This window comes from Lonchura striata, chromosome 17 (assembly GCF_050655825.1).
Source record: "Lonchura striata isolate lonStrDom1 chromosome 17, ASM5065582v1, whole genome shotgun sequence".
In the NCBI taxonomy this organism is placed as follows: domain Eukaryota; kingdom Metazoa; phylum Chordata; class Aves; order Passeriformes; family Estrildidae; genus Lonchura; species Lonchura striata.
In genome coordinates, this window is record NC_140719.1 from 13,507,265 (window position 1) to 13,528,095 (window position 20,831).

The following is a 20,831-nucleotide window of genomic DNA, read 5'->3' on the forward strand; positions in this document are numbered from 1 at the left end:
AATATTATAGGTCCAAGTGGAGGTGAATAACAAGACAATCAGACTTGAAGTGATGCTGGATATGTGCCCTGTATCTACAGCAGAGAAGCAGTAACATCAACATCCCCTGATGTCCAGTGATACCCTGCAGGTAGCAGGAGATCAGTGTCTGGTGGAGGGGGCAAGGGCAGCAATTCAGGTGCTCACTGTTTTCTTATGTTCTATTAAATCAAAACTTATCAAATTATTCTGCAGAGCAGTTTTACTCCTGCTGTTTTGTTCCTGGAGTGAGGTAACAGAGCAGCTCCTTTTCTGCCCCCAGTGCAGGTGGTGCCTGGAGGGGCAGCACAGCTCTCACTGCTCAGAACCCTTGGGGTCAGGCCCAGAGCCCTTCAGGGCTACACGAGCCTCACCTGCTCTAAAGGAGGAGAGGAGAAGCAGCAGCAACAGCACCAGGTACAGACACACAGAGGAGATTGGGCAGAGCCTCTTTATTCTGCACCAGCTGCTCTCTGAGCATCCACAGGGTTCAGGATGTGTCCATGGTTTGCACGGTCTCATCCACCACCTCGAGCTCCAGGTGTACCACATTTTCTGTGAGAACAGCAGTTGTTCCTTTTGCACACTTGTACCTACCAAACCTAGTAAAGAAATGGGGGAAAATTAGTCTGGAAGATGATACAGAGGAAAACCTGCATTTAAAATTTTAGAACTGGTCAGCTTTAGATGTTTCCTGTAAAAGTCCAAAGTAAAGAAACTGCAAAATCTATACTGATTGCAATAACTGTCAGTGTTTCAGATAAACCAGCAACTGCAGGAAACTGTTCACAAAAACACTGCCACGTAACTGGGAAGGTTTTTATCGAAATCAGTGGGCCTTCAAAGTGGTGAGGGACATTTGTGCTAAAAACCAAAGAACAAGCAATTTACTCATGTTTTGCAACTCTAGAATAATTCTGCCAGTGTATCAGCCTCTGTTCAGCTGCTGCTACAGCTGCTCATTTGCACTGTTTAGTTGAAAGTCCTACAGACGGGAGATCATGGACAGAACTTGGTATTACTGAAAACAGGCCCTGCCAGGCGGAGCAGGGACCCACAGGAGCTTCAGGATCACTCACCTGTCCCCCTTCCTGTTGGCCACATCGTAGGGACGCAGGAAGTCCAGCTTGCTCTTGCTGATGACGCAGATGTCGATGTTGCTGCCCGAGCCCAGGTCGTTGTAGATGCCGGCCGCGATGGCGTCTCGCACGAGCTGCTTGGCCTCCTCCTCCTGGGAAAGGCAAAACGCTGTCACTGCCCCAGTGCTGGCTTTTCCCAGGACTGTGCTTCCCTGTGCCTGTGGAGGCTGAGCTTGGAACAGTAAATGATTCAGCAAACCCTTCAATCGTCGGGTACCAGTCAAAATGCTGAGCTTGGTAACGTTTGTACCACTGAAGTGAAACAAAAGAGGAACATTTGCTACGGTAATGGGTGTAACTAAGACACAGTTACTAGTTAGAAGGAACCTGAGTGCAACAGTGCCCATGTTACGCAACCGCATTCAGGAGTATCTTTTACACAGAAACATCTCAAAATCATCAACATATCCATTAGAATATTACACCAGATGTGTAAGATCACATTTCCCCCCCTCGCCAGTACCACACCACTGGTGCTGCTGTGGAGGCCTCAGGAACATGAGCATTGATGGGACTGGATCCCTCTGCAGCTCCCAGCAGGGCTGGGGCCATTCCAAAAGAGCTGATGGAGAAAGTACCCACGCTCAGCTCAGCACCATCAGGAGCCATCTGACGTGGCCTCGGCTCCTGCTTAACCCAGGCTGGGGAGCACGAAGAAACGTGGCAAACCCGGTGTCAAAGGACGTTTTCACTGACAGAGCCCCTCAGCCCTGCCCCCTCAGCTGCCCTGAGCCTGTGCTCCTGTCATCTGGCCAAAGGGTCAGAATGCAAGGAAAACTGATTGAGTCCATATAAATACACATATGGACATATGCACACATCATATACATACACAAATCTTTTCAGTAGCCTAGAAAATACAAACCACAGAATATTAGACCCCTTACTTTCTCTCAAAGGTGCGTTACTTACTTGAAAACTAGAGCTGCCTATTCCTGTACAGAATTGTAAGGCTGGCACTCGTCCGTGGACACAGAGGTGTGGGCTCGTTCTGTCCCCAGGTTGAGCAGCAGTGGCTGCTCAGCTCACCCAGCAGATCCTGCTGGAATGCTGAGGCTCCCAGGCTCACTGCCCATTGCTTTGCTGCTATTTCACACCTTGGAACAATCTTCTGGCACCAGACACCAGGAACAAGAGATGGGGTCAAGGCTGAATTTGATAAATGCAGCTTTTTCCAGCGTGCCTCATTTTCACAGCCTGTCTGTGCCAGGACCCTGCCATGTGACAGCAGCAGTGCCAGGAGCAGCAGCCCCGGCTGCAGCTGCTCCAGCCCCAAGTGCAGCCCAAGAGGAGCCCAAAATTAGCTCGGCTCCCACCTGCTGGCCCTGGGCCTGCCCTGCACTCCCTGGTGCCCCTCTGGACAGTGGGAATGACTATTCCTGTGCCAACAGCCATAGGAGTAGGGCACAGCCTCCATGAACTATAGAAACAGCAGCAAGTCTTCACTCCCAGTTTTACAACTATTACTCTTTATAAAAAATAGTAAATTGAATTACACTTTCTACCAAGCTGACTAGAACAATAAAGCCATGCTGCAAAAATAATTCCTGTACCTTTCCTTCAGTGTTTTGGGCAATAAAATCCTGATAAGCAAGGAATTCCTCACTTAACTGACAGAAGACTGTCAATGATTTGTTGCAGACTAAGGTTATTTTAGTACTATAGTGAAAGTAAATAAACCAAAGAAGTATGTGTGCATCTGTTTTAAGAACCAAGCGGTAGCAAAAGCAGAGTAATTTTAAGCTATGTGTTAGGTGTAAGAAAAGCAGCTTAGGAAAACTACAGCAGATAGGTGGAATTTATTCCACTCTTCATCTCATCTCTTTTAGTCAACAATGCAAACCTCACAGACTCCTCTAATTTAAATCTGATTTGCTTTAAAAATGTACTCTATCACCCTACTCTTACCAAAATAGTTCAAAAAATACCTGCACTGAGGCAGCCACTGCACACAGAAGCCAGGCTGTAACCTCAGCTCCTTCACTGACACATGCACTCCGTCTGTGAACATGGAATATTTGTCATTAGAAAACCCTGCCTCAGTGCTGCTTCCTGCTCCTCTTCTGACAATTTAGAAAGCTGAACAGAGTAGCCACAAGAAAAACCCGAAGTATTCCTTACAGAGTTCCTGCATGGAGTTCAGCAAGGACTGCTATTTACAGTCACAAAATAAGGGGTTAGCAGGAAAATGCTGACACAGTCTCAAGTCCAGGGCCCTCAATGAGTCACTATAATAATTAATCTTAAAAAACCCTAAAAGTTCAGAGTATGTAAAAGGAGCACTTCCTGCTTTATGGTTGCAAAGACCAAGCTAACAGGGAATATCCTCCTCTGGGGCCCCCAGTGCTCCTTAAACGAGATTAGAGGCGGTGATGAACGGTGCGGCTCGGCCGCGGTGGCAGCAGCGCTTTATGGAGCGATCTGTCTGTCCCCATCACAGCCCACGATGTGTCCCCGGGCTCCAATGCGCAGCTCCATTTACCCGCGCGCCGGGCAGCGCAGCCGAGCCGGGGCAGCGCCGCTTCATTAGTGACCACGCGCCTGCCAGGGGCGCCTGAGGGACAGGGCAGCACGGCTGAAATAAATAACTCGGCACGGAGGCCTAATCTGAAACGCTGTGCGATAAATTATTTATAACACAGACAATTGTCTGCATTTAATATTGGCGCTACTGGTAGCATCTTTAAAAGATGATTTATGTGTTGTAATGCCATTAAGCTTTATATGGGCCCGCTGCTGGCTATAAAGTCTGCTGAGATTTAGAGAATGAGTTTTAAACTGTCACTGCAACATCATAGTAGATAGAGCCTGTATTAAATCTTTACTTTAAACCTGTTATCTGGAGAGTTGCAGTTCGCAGACACTCAGAGCTGATGGATTGCCTCTCACAGCTGCTGTGCCACGAGTCCCAAACAGCACCGAAGAGCAACTTTTACACATTATTCTTGTATATGACTTGGATCAACTTTCTCTTCTCACTTAAGCAATTTCCAGATTTCAAGTGCTACTGAAGGAAAAAAGAGACTTTCCTACAGGAGATGAGGCTACTTCTATATTGTATTAATACTGTCTTCACTAATAACCTGAAAACAAGTTTATCATTATGCTCCAGAAGCAAAGGGAGCAGCTGGAATGGCTTTGTCAACACTATTTCCTCACATTTTGTAACCTCACAAGCAAGTTAATCAGATATCTTTTCCAGATTTTAAAACTTTAAAAACTCCTGGTTTTATTTTTTCTCTTACCAAAATAAAATTAATCCCTTCTGAGGTCACCAGGATGCTGTTAGAGATGCAATACACAGTGCAGTTCTCCAGAGTAATTCTTAGAAAGATTTGAAATGCAATGCATAATCAGTACAATAGGAACATAAATAAGTGTTTTTGTAAGAATAAACAAATGCAAATACTTATCATAAGCCTTTTACAATGAGATTTGTTCAAATGCTATCATAAAAAAAGTTGATTCTACTTAAAGTGAGAATCCCCAAGACGCGTGTGGGAAGAGAAGCAGAAAGAAAACCTCAGAAACTTCAGGAAGGACAATGACAACAAAAAAAAAATCGATAAAGGAGTGTTGGGAATTTGGGGGTGGAAAGCAATACCTCTTGAAGGACATAAGCACCTACAAGAGCATAATTAGAGTCTGGAAGAGAATCAGCAGCATATGGGGAGTGAGGGGCTGTGGTGTGGAGATCAGTCCATACCTGGAAGAGATGCTGAAGTCTGCTCTAAGTCCAAAGAGAACAAACCTGAGAAGCAAAGGACTTTGTATTTCTTGCAAGGGAAGGCTGGAAGGCTCCAGCAGCAAGAATAGATTTGGTTTGGCTGTCAGGAAAGGGGCTGGCATGTGTCATTAAACCCACTCAGGTTTAACAAGTCTTCCCTCAAAAAAGTGCATTTCTAGTGCTGCCTCAAGAGACACAACTTGTCTCTTTTTTTTATTTTAAAATTAGACCTATGTGTTTTATGTTTAGATTCACTGTGACTGAAGTGTCAGTAAATGTTTATTTTTCTAACCATCTTCTGCTAAGAACTTTCAAATAAACTGCTCAGTAGTCCCTAATAATAATTCTCAGAGATAACAGTTTTTTCCCATCCTAAGGAAGCTGCCTGTGAGTGCAGGCTCATCCCCACCCCCACTCTGATACCATACACCACCAGTATAATAAACCACGTTAATATTTCATACCAGGGTGAAATATGCTGGAGTATCAATTCAACATCTGCTGTCTTTAGGGTACCGGCGTCCCGCAGAGACACTTTCAATTTGTAATTGAGTTCTATACTGAATTAATCAGCAGTTTATCTTTTTTAGTAAAATAATGTCTTCCCCACTAACCTGGATTTACATTAACAATTTATGCCAAATTACCTGCCAAGACAAGAAACTTATATGATTCGGAACTGCGATTCAATAACATTAGTTGCTGTATGTCATTCCCTACACGGGGATTAGTACAATCCATACTTCCGATGGCACAGAATTAAATTACAAGCTCTTCTCACAACTATGGGATTTCTTTTAACACTATTCCCATTCTCTGAACTAAGAATGATTACAAAAACTCATTCAATCCATCACTTAGTAAAGTTCATGGGTTTTTAGGGAACTGATTCTCAAAATGGGAACTGGCTTAACAGCACTGGGGCTGTAAATCCTGCCAGGCTGCAGCTCCTCCTCTGGCCCCGCTGTGCTGCTCTGTGGTAACACACCGACCCTTATCCACCCAGATATGCAAACCCTGCAAAAGACTATGGTTAAAGTTACTTTATGTTACTGCATATAAAAAATTTAATATCAAGCAATAACACGTCTGGCTTCAAATAAAGCAAACTCTGCCCATCTGACCATTGCTTTACCTCTGACAAAAGGATGGAAGGGAATGAAGGTCAGCATTTTATTTGGAAAAGAAGCCTTGGGCCCTCTGGTAATATATCCTTCCTAATACAGCAAAATGCTCCATAAAGCCCAGGCTGGCTCCCACCTCCTCCTCCTCCCCTTCCCTCACAGCAATTGCCCTCAGCCCCGCTGGCCCTCGCCGCGGGAGCAGCACTCGGGCTTCGTGCCATGTGAAATATCTTCCAGTACATTTTGCCTGTGTTCTGCAGTTATGGGAGATATACAAACTGGAACAATTTAAACTGGAACACCTGCTCCTGAGAAATGCATCAAAAATAATTACCTGTCCTCCCCCTACCCTGTGCAGTGAAATGATCTCTTAACACAGAGCCCTGCTTCTGGCCAGCTTGTCTACGTTATTACGGACAAAGTTCAAGTGTTACTTTCATAAAGGTGAAGAAATTGTTACTCTTTGACATGCAGCAAGGCCCAATTTACACAAAGGTAACATTTATTTCCCTTGATACAGTCTGCAGTCAGCAAACTGGAAGGCAGCACTGCTGGGTATCTCTGGGAGCTCAGACTGGTGCTGTGCCCCACTAACTTCAGCACACAAACCGGGCTTTCATTCATTCAGAAAGCACCCCACAAAACACCTCTCCTGCAATCCCAGCCACGCCAGAGCATACCTAGCTGGCATATTCCAGATCAGCCCAGATTCCTGTTTAACACTAGTTCCACAAAGGAAATCGATCCATGGCACAGTTCTGTGACAGATGATGAAAACTGTACAAACTGTCCAACGTGTCAGGCAGAAACCAGGCTGCCACAGGATAATTGTGATCTAACCTAAGAATAAGAAACAGGTATGATAAGCCTTTATTTTCTGCCTGACTGTATGCACTAAGACCTGATATTTACCCATGGAAATCCCTGTCTCCAGGAGACACGAACACAGCTATGTCAGGAAAGCTGAAAACCGCAGTGCCACAAGCTCTGGCAGTGAGGAGTGAAGATATGCCACTAACAGCCTCAGTTCCTGTCACTGGATAATGAAATACACAGGCACAGGAACACAAAGTCCTGATTTTTGCTCACCAAGTCAGATTTTGTCTCATCTCCCCTCTCCCCATTTACTTAATTCCGTGTTTGACACCAACAGGGGTTCAAGTATCTCAGGCAGGCTCTCCAGCCTAGCTCCCATAGTCTGGCTTGATCTCCATTGTCTGCTGCCAGAGTGGAGCCCACAAACCTCCCAGCAAGTGGTGCCCGTCCCGCGGAGTCATTAAAGCTGCCGTGTCAGCTGGCGGGGTCGGCGCTGCCACACCTGAGCCCGAGAGCTGATCACCATCGCTAATGAACACGGCTCATCTGCAGCCTGTCACTGCTCCCGCAGCAGCAACACCGGGGAGACAACTATTGCTGAGGATTAGAGACTTCTGACAGATTCCAAAAATAGCTCTGCATTGTTGTCAGTAGCTAATAAACAAAAATAATTCTACCATATTGAGGGACAGTAGGAAATGTGAGCAGAGGAACATTTGAAGGAGCTGTGTGTCAGCTGCTTAAAAATGGAAGAAAGTTACATGTTTTCATACTATTTTGTAGTGTGCCTGATGCATTTTTTTACTGAAATAAGAGGTGCACTCAGGCTACTTTGCATTTTGATACTGCAAAGATCCCAGAGCACATGGGGCATCCTGGGGAAAGCGCTCTCCATTCCTCAGCTACTTCACTTACAGATTAGGGGCTACTCAGAAGCGCCTCAAAAACCACTTCTCCCAAACCCACCTGCCAAACTGCTCAGCAGATCCCACCAAAGGTGAGCCAAAGCCTGCAGAGCAGTCACCGAAGCACACCAGGGGACAGCAAGCTGCAGGTTTGGGACAGCACAGCTGCTGCAGCACCAAGAGGGCCTGTGCTCCATGTGGAACACACTCAGAACAGTCCTCTCTTCTTACTCATCTTCCTTACCCTCCAGGGTATTTTTGGTTTTAATCAGTACCACTTGATTTCCTGCCACAACTAAAAATGGTACAATAAATGACTGTAAATATAATCTCACATTTGTGGTGCTCTATCCTAGAAATAATTATTAAATATCTGCCAGACTATCTCTTATCTCCTTCCTTCCACCTGTTCTGTTCCTGAACTCACTACTCCAAGATTTACTTTCTTTTCCTTGCAGAAGTTCTGTTTTCTGTCACTTTTGATTCTCTTCCTTTTGGACCCTCTTTTTATTAAACCTGGCTGTTTTGATAAAATACAGAAAAGTAATGAAGTTACAAACAGCCTTTCCTTGCTTAAACAAGTAGTCTACAACATAGCCCCACTGTGCATCAAGTAATTCTACAGACAAAATACTTCTACATTCCAAACACCAGAAATCAAATACCAGAAAAAAATATATCCTCCTCCCCATCTCCTGAGGAATACAACCACCACAGGATAGATGAAACCAGAATTCCAGCATTTAATACTGTAGACATTTTTTTCCCAGCTCACAACTTTCCATATCCACTGACTCAAAGCATTTCTTTGCTATCGTTTAACACCAGAAGGCACAAATGCATTTACAAAATGACTGTAAGGTTTAAAACCAGTGGCGACTCTATTGGAAGAAAAATTGGCTACAATGAAAGATCTAAGCTCGAAACACTCCATTAGATGTGCTGTTCTTCCACTTATGTTTTTTAAAGCAGATCTATAGCTGCCCACATGACAGATTAATATTGTTCCACAGTAGTTAGGTGCTTGGCATTACATTTTTGAAGCATCTAGAGGCCTTCAGGGCTGAAAGTGTTCCCATCCTCAGCGATCTATAATGGTTCCTCTAGAGGCCAGCACTCCTTCCCACAAACCCTGCCTCCATAAATCAGGCTGCACAAGTGGCACTCGGGGACGTCACCATCCATCTCCACAGCTCTCCTGAAGGACGTTGGGTAAAGATCCTCTCCCAGCACTGCAGCCAGGAAAGGACCATCACGGTTGCCACTGATAAAGCATGTGCTACTTAAATCTGAAGACACACTAAGTCTATGGAAAAAAACACATCCTGCTGGTGTTAGCATGCCTCAGGCACTGGGAGAAGCTTCAGCAACTCATCTTCAAAAGGCAGAGAGCCAGGGCTCTAGAAACCTGCAAAAATTGGCTAAGCCTGCAGTCTTTTTTTATTTTATTATTTTTTTATTTTTTTTTAGTTGAGCATCTTCAAAGTCTACGATTCTAACTGTAGGGCACAGCAGCTGCCACTGCAGATTTGATCCTCTCAGCTTTTGGCAGCTCTCAACTTGAAATTCTAGCAAAAGAATTTTTCAAGTTGCTATTATTGCCTGTCATGGATTTATAAATATTGTGCACTATCTGCTGTGGCATGGCTCTCCTGGGACACCAGTGCATGCCAAAAGCATAACAGAATGAAAAACAGTTCCTATTCTTCAAATAAATGCTAATTTTTTTTTAACTGTGCTCACACGATGCGTTTGGTGATCAGCTTCAATAGTACAGAATATATATCAGAGGCAAAAAAGCCGATTGTCTTTTCCAGTAGTATTCAGCTGCTACTTTCATTAAGCTTGTTTAATTACATTCCAGATGCTAATTTGCAAGTTGATACCAGAGGGTGCAGGACAGTTTGCCTTTGAATCATTTTTCTGTGATGTGATGGTCTTGAAGCACACCACTACCCTCCAGTAGCCCTAGCAAGCTATTCTGACAATTAGTGCAAAAGAAAGGAGCATTGATCTTGACAGAAAAATAATAATTTTCTACCAATTTTATTAAATTAATCTCCAGCAATTTTATCTTCATTGCCATTTCATAGCCAGTTTTATGTAAAATATACATAGCATATTTCAGATTTAATTTGGATTCATTTCAATAGAAATATTTGCTATTTTATTAATTTATCGAAAAAAAATCCCCGCATCTGACTTAGACTGTAAATACAAACTCACAGCCATAACAGAATATGAGGAACTGTTTAAGAGTACCATTGAGCTTTATCACATGAAACACTGCTGGTTTGGTTAATACAATTCCTGAACTGTTATTAGATAAAAGATTATCCAGGAAAACCAAAGGAAGGGTTAAGGTGCATGCAAGTCTCAAAGATCTAAATATCTATTTCAACAAATTGGTAGGCTGCATTTCTACATGCTTGTTATAAGTGACTATCTGCTGCCACTTATGGTTGTGTGTGAAGACAGTTTAATGAGGATGACCTTTCTAAATAGGAAAATTTAGAGATTTACCAGTTTTTGGTGCCTTTTTCATTTGCTCTTACACAAGAAATGACTTAAAATCCAAGCCTGAAAGCTAGCTGAGAATAAATGCAAACGTCAGTTCCACAGCACAGCTCTCTGCCATTTGTATCTTGGAAAGAGGACTATTGTGCTGGAGCTGTTGCTTCCAGGGATTTGCAGTCCGTGTTTTCAGTGGATGGCACACATGCCAAGTGCACAGTCACACTGGAGGCTGGAAAAGGAGACTCTCATTCTTACAGCAGCATGAGGAGAGAGGGAAAAACAGAGTCTTCCTCTCTCTCTCTCTCTCTCTCGTGGCTCTATCAGCCATCTGGTGTGAGGATCCTTCCCAGAGACACTTGGGAGCCTATTAAACATATTCCAGTATTTCTGATAACAATTGTAAATATACTAGAGGCGAAAAGTCCAGCATCTTCAGATGCTGCCCAAATCACAGCAATCCTGGTCCCACTGTGTGTCCCTAACTTTGCACACCTACAACTCTTGCTCAGGTACTGACAGGAGAAGGGCCAGGGATAACTGGAAAATTGCTTTTTACTAATGCTGAAGCAATTAACTAATGGAAAACTTTTCATGACTGGTTTTTCAAAAATCTGCTGGAATTGCACACTGTGATTTGTCAGGAGATGCACCAAGGTACACCAGATCATCTTGTATATTAAACTTCATTTACCAGCTTTGTAGAGAGGAACTGTGGATTTACAGAACCATCACCTGAAACCACAATGCACTTCAGAGGGAGGAAATGACCCACAGCAGCTGCATTACAAAAAAGAGGAGCATCTGAAGACTTTTAGTTGCATTCTCTTTTGAAGACTGACAGAGGGACAGAAAAATATTGACTATGCAAGGGCTGGTAAATTGCTGAAGTAAACTATAACCAGTAAACTGTATGTTTTTAAACCCTTCACCTACATTCAAATCACACATTTTCCCATAGATAAATACAACTTCTTGCAAATTTATTTCTTTCATCCATCAATTTTTACAGCTTTGCAGTAAGCTGACATTAGTACATTTTAAGTGCAGCAAAACTAGAGCATATTTACCTTTTTTTAGAGTTTCAAACCTCCTAAATTCTTATGAGTGTGAGGATTGCTGAGGGAAGAAACACTGAGGTTTAAAAAGCCAGGACTTACCTCCATGTCGGGTTTGTATTTATCTTCAAACACTGCCATGGCCGCGAGCGATCCAGAACCTGTGGTGACAACACCAGGACACCCCTTCAGCCAGTGGATTTAGGTATGGCAATATTTTTAGAGAAAAATACAGTACAAACATCAGCACAAACCAATCTGAAGCCCACCACAGCTTCCTCTGCACTAAGTCAGAAGCTGATTTAATCCTGGGGGTACAGCTTGTGGGCACAGACTCGGCACAGGCCCACCCCAACAGCCTTTCCTTCTTACCATTTTGCACATAGGGTGCAAAACCAAGGTTAGAACCAGAGTTAGGGAATGCCACAGCGTGCAGCCCCTGCTCCTCCATCCCTCCTGCCCCACGGCCGTGCCTGCCCCTCCTAGAGGGGCGCTGGAATGAGGAGATGACTCCAACCCTGAGCAGCCCAGCAGTGGGAACAGGGCAGGGGTGCTGCCACCAGCAGACTTCCCCTCTAGTTAAACACTTCATTGTGCTCCTGCTCTGTGCCATTATTTTTACAATAATGAACAATAACAGCTGAACAAAGTGCCAGAGACAAAGCCACGAGTTTAACGCTCCTCTCCAGAAAGAACGAAGTACAAGTGCAGTGATGGAACAGGAGCCATCTCTGCCCAAAGCACTGTGACTGCAGGGTTATAAATGTGCTTTTTGTGAATTAACACAAAAAGCAGGATGGTACTACCTGAAACTGTAAACTTGCTTTGTTCACAAAGAGTGAGCCTTCAGGAAGATTTTCCTGTCTGTCGGTAGCCCTACCCATATTTCAGAGAGCACTACTTTTGGGGAGTGAATAAAGTTACCTGCAATTTTTTACTCCAATTAGAAGATTTTTTGGCATTTATTACTTTTTAACTTGTTTTGCATAGTGCTATCTGTTTAGCTGGGTCACAGAGAAAGCCATATTTCCTATTTAAAATGATTTGTGTATATCGCTTGACCACCTCAATGGTTTAGTGAAAGCAAAAGGCAGCGATTAAACAGTTTCAAATGAGGTGTCCTGCTGATTTTATCAAGTCTGCTGAATGTATAATGAAAAAGGAGAAGCTGACAGTGACACTGTTGAGAAAATACAGACTACCTTAGCTGAACCATTTAAGGAGGTCCAATTATAGATCAAATTTAAAGGGTTGAAACAGCAGATTTATAGACACAAATCAATGAACATGGTAATCCTGATGAATATGACAGATATTCCTGTTACAGAATATTGCTGTGGTTGAGGATCATTACCTTTACAGTACCAAATACATCACATCTAAAAGCAGTAGGACACTCTAAGTATGCACTTGTATTGCTGGCAATGACTATTCATTTACACCTTGGAGCAATACACAACTCCATTTTTTAAATGCTGAAACTGAGAATAAAAAAGATATTTAAGCAACTAATAGCAAAACTGTACTGCTGTTGCAAACAGCTGGTATCACAGAACAAACCACAAATAAAAGGAATTTTACTGACCCTTCAAACAAGGTCAAAATAAAGCATGCGCCAAAACAAATAAAGGAATCTGAACAATAATTCTGGAATTATATAGGAACATTTCTAATGAGAGGGGAAAAAAATCCAGGCTATATTCTCAAACCAAGCCCACATTCTTGCTGTACCCAAAAAAGGCCTACCATGAGCTGATTAGGAAGCCTCAAAGCTGGAAAACCACCCTATTCATGGGGAAAGGTTGACAAAATCAGAGTACAAAGACTAGAAAAAGTGCAAAAAAAAAGTATGAAATGTAATATCTGACCAAAATTACTACATTGGCTATTTAGTTGAGGAAAAGCATTCTTAATTTCTTAAAACTTATAGTGACAAATAAAAAAATATTGCTAACACAACTGCATACATGGCTCATGCTGAATCCTACAGCTGCTTTTCCTGCCCAAAAGAATCTATGGGCAGGGAATCAGTAACTTAACGATAAAAAAAAGAGAAAGGAAAAAGGCAGGGGGAATCTTGTGTTACAGTACATGAAATCCTTTATACATAAAGAATTATACTTAATTATTTATTTCACTATGTTACCAAGACACAAACAAATGCCAAATCTACTAGCAACCTTAAATAAATAAATCCAGACAGTCCTATAATGTAAATTTTCAAGGAGTTGTTTAAAGTCTTAACTTAATTAAACCTACATGTAGACATTTACATCTGAAAACCAAGATCCTAAGGAGGTTCTAGCAGAACAGGAAGCTGGAAAAGCTGAATAGACTCACTTCATTTGTTCTCTAGTACTTATAAATCCTAAACAAACTTGCATTTAAAATTTGCCTTAGCTAAAGCGTCCCAGCACAGCTAAGCATTCTCTGAAAGAACAGAATTTCCTGCTCTTAAATAGCACAATGAAAATTCTTTGCTCCTAGCACCAGATGTAAGCCCCGTGTTTTCAGAAACACCAGTCAATGCACACATCTGAGTGTCTCCACCAAAACAAAGCGTGTTTGACAAGAGCACCAGGAGCTGCTGTGGAAACCCCTCCTGGCATGCAGACATCCCCTGGAGCACAGAGCTGAGCAAAGCCCACCTGCACTGCTGGCCTGGCTGAGAGCTCGTGTCCCCTGTCCTGTCCCGCTCCACTCGCCTTCCCAACAGCCCCACACGGCTCCAGCTGCCTCCTGAAAGCTGCTTTGTGACAGGAGAGCGGCCAAGAAAACCGGGAGCTTAAGTAAACACTGCGAGCACGGCTTTCTTACTGCAGCTCCTATAAAAACACCACAAACTTGGGTATTAAGGGTCTGTGGAGAACTTGGTTGTGTGTGGGGAAACAGCTGCTCTCTTGTCCGTGCACTCCGTGCCCACCAATAATTCATTTTTAACAAGCATGCTTTGCCTTTATGCAGAAACAAGCTTCACAATTCCCAAACATAAAGTCTGGAGAAGGAGAAAATCCAAACACAGCAAAACACCATCCATTACCCTGGGATGGATTCCCACCTCACACACACGGTAACTGATTTGAGTCACTGCCAGTCCAGATTCAGCAGCAGTCCAACCTCAAATCCATTAAAAGCTCCAGGAAAGGCATGTGATAATGTGTCATTAAATAGTGTCTTTACCTGAGCTCAAAGTAGCACCAAACCAGGTATTTTTCTTAGGTAAGATTTCAAACTAAGCTTGCAAAAGTAGTAATTTTTTTTGAGTTATTTTTTCCACATGTTTCGTTTATGCTCTTCTGTATGTGAGCAGTAGGAATAATTAAAACAAAGGATAATTAACAAAGTCATAATTTATTTGTATTATATAGCATTCAGGAAAAAACCCTTTCAGATCTTTAAAACCCACTATCTGCTAAGAATGCTTACACTTTAATGTCAAGTGAAAAATGTCATCTCAATTCCAAAGAATCTGCATATATTTTCAGTAAGCTACACTGTAGAACCAAATATTCGGGAAGCATTAATCTAACATCTACATATGTAAAAATATTGACTGCAAACAAATTCTACGTAACTACAGAAGCTGAACTACTCTGAGGCAAATGCTTTTCAGTCTCTTGATTAGCATGAACCAGGTAAGTTATGAAATGATAAGAGAATTTATTGTTCTCTTCTTTAAGTAACACTGGTCATTTCCTGAATTTTCCCAACCAAGGTGTTAAATTTTCTGCATGCAACTATAATAAACTCACTTTAAAAATACCATCTGGTGTTCACTTGAGCAGTTGTACCACTTCAGTATTGATTTAAAGTGAAAGATAATTATTGATACATAGCAAAAAAGTGCAGCTCACAGTAATTTTCACTGTGAATCAAAACCACAGGAGCTTTTCTACAGCAGATGCAGTGGGTCTTTTCAGCAGAACCTTCACTGAAGACAAATTCTCACTGCCAGGTACAGTCCATCTCCTCACCCAAGGACCTGTTTGCTGCCACACCGGAGGATGTGTGAGCTTTGAGAGCAACATTTAGCACTTCCTCATCCATCACTGCCAAAGCTCCCTGACAGGGCATTTATTCACCAGCACTCATTGTTATTCGATTTGCTGCTCATCCCAGGTAAGAATTCCGTGATCTCGGCAGCCCCTTGGACTGGGATCATTTTTCAGTGTGGCTCCTGGCTGGGGGCTGGCTCCCAGCAGTGGGAGTTCTTGCTCTGCAGCACGACACTGCCACTGCAATGAAGAGCTGATTTATGAATATGAAGCACCACTGGCACCAGGGGAGCAGCTCCAGCCACAAGAGACTCCTGAGCACTCCGCCTGCTTCCCAAAGCTCAACTACACACTTCAAGTGCTTTAATTTTATGCATGCATTTCATTATAAGCCTTGGCCAGAAGCTTTCTTAGACAAGCCAAGCAATCAGACAATCTTGCATTGTTTGCTGAAATCCAATTTTGTCCTTTGTCAGCATAAACAGTTTAATTTGATGTTCTCACTCCTGAGTAAGCATTGTGTACCTTTTAAATCTCTCTTGCAAGGCAGGACACCAGTCTGTCCATCCAGACGAGCACACCAAAATAAAACTCAACTTCTCAACCACCCTTCCGATCTAATACTGAATTTCTGGAAATTAACTGGCCAAAAACACCTAACCTGATTTAATAAACCACCTTTAGAACATTTGGGATAAAATACCCCAAAAACCAACAGATTAGTCTAAATAAGACTGAAATACATTTCCAACTGCTATCTTATATTTGACTTTTCATAGTTTTTCTGCTGTTTCGACTCTATCTTTCATCTATATACATTAAGTAATTTTTTACTAAAACCTATCCTGGTGACTGGAGGAAGTGTCAGAGCACCAGGGGTGGGAAGTGAAGGACCCTGATGCTGAGAAGGGCTTTGTCCAACAGTGTGGCCATAAAGAATGTGTGGGCGCCACGCACACCTGGTACTGCCCGCAGCAAACTGAAGTTTAAACTCCGCCAGACTCAGTCCTCTGCTATTCCACATCCCTTTCGTTTGAACTTAAGCCTGCTACCATGCCATATAGCAGAGGGAAAGAGGAGCTGCCAGGACTTCCCTACAGGCTGCGTTTTAAAGCTTTTAAAAGCGAGGCAGGAAAGCCAGCACGTGCAGAGTGTAGAGCGGCTCCTGCAGCCCGGTTCGGGCTGGTTCCATGGAGCCCACGGCCCCACAGAGCCCCATGGGCTCCCACAGCATCCCACAGAGCCCCATGGGCTCCAGCAGCATCCCACAGAGCCCCATGGGCTCCAGCAGCATCCCACAGCGCCCCACGGGCTCCCACAGAGTCCCACGGGCTCCCACAGCATCCCACAGAGCCCCACGGGCTCCCACAGCATCCCACAGAGCCCCACGGGCTCCCACAGCATCCCACAGAGCCCCATGGGCTCCCACAGCATCCCACAGAGCCCCATGGGCTCCCACAGCATCCCACAGAGCTCCATGGGCTCCCGCAGCATCCCACAGAGCCCCATGGGCTCCCACAGTATCCCACAGAGCCCCATGGGCTCCCGCAGCATCCCAGAGCCCCATGGGCTCCCGCAGCATCCCACAGAGCCCCATGGGCTCCCACGGCCCCACAGAGCCCCATGGGCTCCCGCAGCATCCCACAGAGCCCCACGGGCTCCCGCAGCATCCCACAGAGCCCCACGGGCTCCCGCAGCATCCCACAGAGCCCCATGGGCTCCCGCAGCATCCCACAGAGCCCCATGGGCTCCCACAGAGCCCCATGGGCTCCCGCAGCATCCCACAGAGCCCCATGGGCTCCCACAGAGCCCCATGGGCTCCCGCAGCATCCCACAGAGCCCCATGGGCTCCCGCAGCATCCCACAGAGCCCCATGGGCTCCCACAGAGCCCCATGGGCTCCCGCAGCATCCCACAGAGCCCCATGGGCTCCCACAGAGCCCCATGGGCTCCCGCAGCATCCCACAGAGCCCCATGGGCTCCAGCAGTATCCCACAGCGCCCACGGACCCCCACGGCCCCACAGCCCCCACGGTGACGTCACGCGCCGGCCGCCGTGCCCGGCCCGCGGGCGCCACCCAGCGGCCCCGCGCCGCCCGCGCAGCGCCCGGCCCCGCTAATTGCGGGCGTTAATCAGCACCGCCCCGCAGGAAAACAGGAACCTCCGCCGCCTCCTGAGCAGGTGTTTTAGCCAGAGACAGAAAATACGAATGAGTCTATGAATGTGTGTTTTCCCACCACAGAAGAAGCATATAAGCTGCGCCAGGCACATACTGACCGATTTACTAACCTGATACTCTTCGTTTTCAGATCAGTTTTCCAATACATTTACTTGAACTCTCCCTTACGCTTCCATGGCTTTATCAAACATAACCCTCCTTTTAAAGTAACCCAAGTCTTCTAAACAAAACACAAGTTCCCCAAGTGAAATTTGTACAAACCACGAGTTAGGACAATCCGCAAATCAAGTTTCTGAGGAATTTTTTTTTTCTTTCAGCAAGATTTTGGGACTCCTACAATTCTTGTGCTTTAAGGTGTGGAACACACACAGCAACGTTCCCAAGATCAGTTTCTTGGCAGCTGAGTTTTATCCCACCCCATGTTTGTGAGGAAAGAGAACAGTGCGCCTGCCTTATAATTAAAACTTTACCTTTGTAGCCTGAGGCCCGCACAGCCTGAGCCACAATGGGATCTAACCAAAACCACTTTCAGTAGCCCTGTGAAGCTGTGCCCGGCCCGCGGGAGCAGCACTCACCCATGGTGACGTAGGGCAGCTTGTCGGTCGAGCCGTGGGGGTGGATGCTGTACAGGTGGGGGCCCGTGACATCCACGCCCCCCAGCACCAGCGCGGCGCCGATGTAGCCCTGGTACCTGGGAGCAACGTTTGTGTGTCAGTGTGCAGCCACAGCCCAGCCCTGGCTGCTCAACGCAGAGCAGGGGCTGGGAACTGTTCCCCAACTAGCGGGTACAGCGCTGCAATAAACAGGCAGCTTTCGCTGGCTGGCAGCAATAAGGTAAGAAGTGGACTAAAATATGGTTTATTTTAGAGTCTAGCAGACTTTCTGAAGCAATGATTCTGCTGGAAATGACTCCCAGTTTTATAAGCTTGCACATTACTCTGCTACTGGTCCAGCCTTCTCCCCACAAGGACACAGCATTTTCATGGGTGTGATTACATATTAAACCAATACCCTTCTATTTTTGTTGTGTGATCACTACGCAATTCTCTAAAACACAACAGACTCCATTTTTCTCCCATCTCAGTTAACAAGCCCACGAAGCAAAGAGTAACTATAAAATCTTTCCTGGAGTCTTGTTATGAAGGTCAAGCAGGCTAAGACAAAGAATGCTGCTTAAGCATTATTTGGTGTTTTTACCAGCACTGGTAATAAACAAGGAACGCCCTCAGTTACCTGAAGAGCATCTGCTTGAGCATCCGATTGGCCGTGACCACTCGTGGGAGCCGTCCCGTGGACAGGGAGTGCAGCTCCAGGTTGGAGGAGATCAGCTGAGTTGTCATCTCGGTGTCTGCAGCTGTTCCCGCACCGCAGCAGCTGAGGAATGTGATCAGCAAATGAGGACAAGGACACGGAACCCTCCGTGCTTCAGGCAACAGGCAGAAATGGTCTCATTGTAAAAGAGAGGGAATTCAGTTCTCACACAAGGAGCGTGAAACGAGAGCCTGCTTAAGTGTAAAGGGAACACCACGAACCCCCAAGCCTTGTCAGTAAAATATCACTTTGAAACGGTTTAATAGTTGCTGTGAGTAAAGAACACGACTAACAACCCCAGCACCAACATCATTACGCAGCAACGTGCACAATAAACAACTTACCACCCAACAAAGCTAACACTTACTAGATGTTAGGGGAAATGAAGTGTATTTTCGAGCAGTTCTTGTCAGCAACGACCATCCCCTCGGTTGCTCTGGTATCCGCTCCGAGGACGACGCCATCCTGCAGGAATGCAGGAAGGAGAGTTACGGCCAGGGCCCTGGGGGCGGGCGCTCGGGGCGGACTCGGGGCGCCGGGCTCACCTTGAAGATGACGCCGGCGATGGTGGTGCCGGTCTTGCGCGGCGCGGGCACCCGCAGCCCCTTCTGGGCGAGCTCGGCCTCCAGCAGCGCGTTCCTGCAACACAGCGGGGCGTGGGGCCGGCGGCAGGCTGCCCCGCCGCCCGGCCCGGCCCATTCCCGTTCCCGGCCCGTTCCCGTCCCCGTTCCCGGCCCGTCCCTCACCGAGCGCAGTTGTCGAAGCTGAAGCCGCCGGCGGGCGCGCGCAGCACGGACACGGCCGCCATGTTCCGCCGGGCACGGGGCGCGAGCGCTTCCGGGGCAGCGAAATGGCGGCGGGGGCGCGCGCTGAGGGGCGGGGCGGGGCGGGGCGCGCGCTGAGGGGCGGGGCGGGGCGCGCGCTGAGGGGCGGGGCTGGGCGCGCGCTGAGGGGCGGGGCGGGGCGCGCTCTGAGGGCGGGGCGGGGCGCGCGCTGAGGGGCGGGGCGGGGCGGGGCGGGGCAGCCGCTGGGGGGCGCTGCGGGGCCCGTTGGGTTCCGTACGTACGGACCGCGCGGAACCGACCCGAAACCGACCCAAAACCGACCCAAAACCGACCCAAAACCGCTCCGAGACCGACCCAAAACCGACCCAAAACCGCTCCGAGACCGACCCAAAACTGCTCCGAGACTGACCTGAAACAGACCCAAAACCGACCCAAAACTGACCCGAAACCAATCCAAGACTGACCCAAATCCAACCCAAAACCGATCCGAGACCGACCCAAAACCGACTCAAAACAGATCTGAGACCGACCCAAAAGGGACCCTAAACTGATGTGCTGGCAATGGAATTGTTCTGTGACAAAAAAAATAAAAAAAATAAAAAGCCCATTTTCAGAGTTGCAGAAGTTCTGCTGTATGTCACTAAAATTAATTTAATGCTTTCTGAGTAAACCACATCCAGCCTCCAGTTTAACTTCTCCTCCAGTGTCCCAAACCATTAAAGGAATGCTTAAATGTATCCACAGAGAACAGATCTTCTGCAACATCTGCAGGAAGGATGTGCTTTAAAACAAGCAGAGAGTGAGATTTTTCTAAAGTTCACACATAGTTGCTTTCTAGATATTATAAGTGTCTGAAATTAAAAACCTTATTGATTAAAAAAACAAAGTGTAATTTATTCCAAACATTAAACATTAATTACTTGACACCCTTTCTCTTGCAGTAAAATGAACCCAGGGTCCCCTGTGTCCAACCAGATCTGCATGTCTGCACTGTCCCTCCTAATTATGGAAAAATTACTGTTCTCCATCAGGGTGTTCTTCAGATGAACAACAAAATCGGGGTGTGTGGGCAAAGCTACCGGGCAATGTCTACTTTTTCCTCCAATGCTCAAAAATATTTGCCAATGGGAGAGAACAAAAATGGGGAAGAAATCCAAACCCCAGCCTCTCTCTTGATTGTGCCAATATTGCAGAAAAAAGCCACCAGACCAGGCAGGAGCATCCTTAAAGTGAAGACACAGAGGAGCCGTGCTCTGCACGC

At 45.9% G+C, this 20,831-nt stretch overlaps 1 protein-coding gene across 3 annotated transcripts; it reads right to left on the reverse strand.

Annotated features, from left to right (window-relative positions):
- Positions 1-450: 450 nt before the first annotated feature.
- PSMB7 (proteasome 20S subunit beta 7) lies at positions 451-19,607 on the reverse strand. Of its 3 annotated transcripts, none has more exons than XM_021543696.3 (8): positions 19,532-19,607; positions 19,331-19,424; positions 19,153-19,250; positions 18,708-18,848; positions 18,050-18,165; positions 11,404-11,462; positions 1,098-1,249; positions 451-620 (listed from the first exon to the last, which is right to left on the reverse strand). In XM_021543696.3, the coding sequence occupies exons 1-8, from the start codon at positions 19,591-19,593 to the stop codon at positions 509-511; spliced, it is 834 nt and encodes a 277-aa protein (XP_021399371.3). In that variant the 5' UTR covers positions 19,594-19,607; the 3' UTR covers positions 451-508. The 3 variants fall into 3 exon arrangements, with proteins under 3 accessions (XP_021399371.3, XP_085412494.1, XP_085412495.1); XM_085556368.1 differs by having other exon boundaries at positions 1,098-1,409; XM_085556369.1 differs by lacking the exon at positions 11,404-11,462.
- Between the last annotated feature and the right edge of the window lie 1,224 nt (positions 19,608-20,831).

What these genes read in the sequence shown, in the direction of transcription:
- PSMB7 (XM_085556368.1), bottom strand. Translation starts at nt 19,593, where the DNA reads ATGGCGGCCGTGTCCGTGCTGCGCGCGCCCGCCGGCGGCTTCAGCTTC. An exon ending in TCGCCGGCGTCATCTTCAAG is followed by an intron (nt 19,251 to 19,330) that starts GTGAGCCCGGCG and finishes GCATTCCTGCAG; the next exon opens with GATGGCGTCGTCCTCGGAGC. An exon ending in TTCATTTCCCCTAACATCTA is followed by an intron (nt 18,849 to 19,152) that starts GTAAGTGTTAGC and finishes CACATTCCTCAG; the next exon opens with CTGCTGCGGTGCGGGAACAG.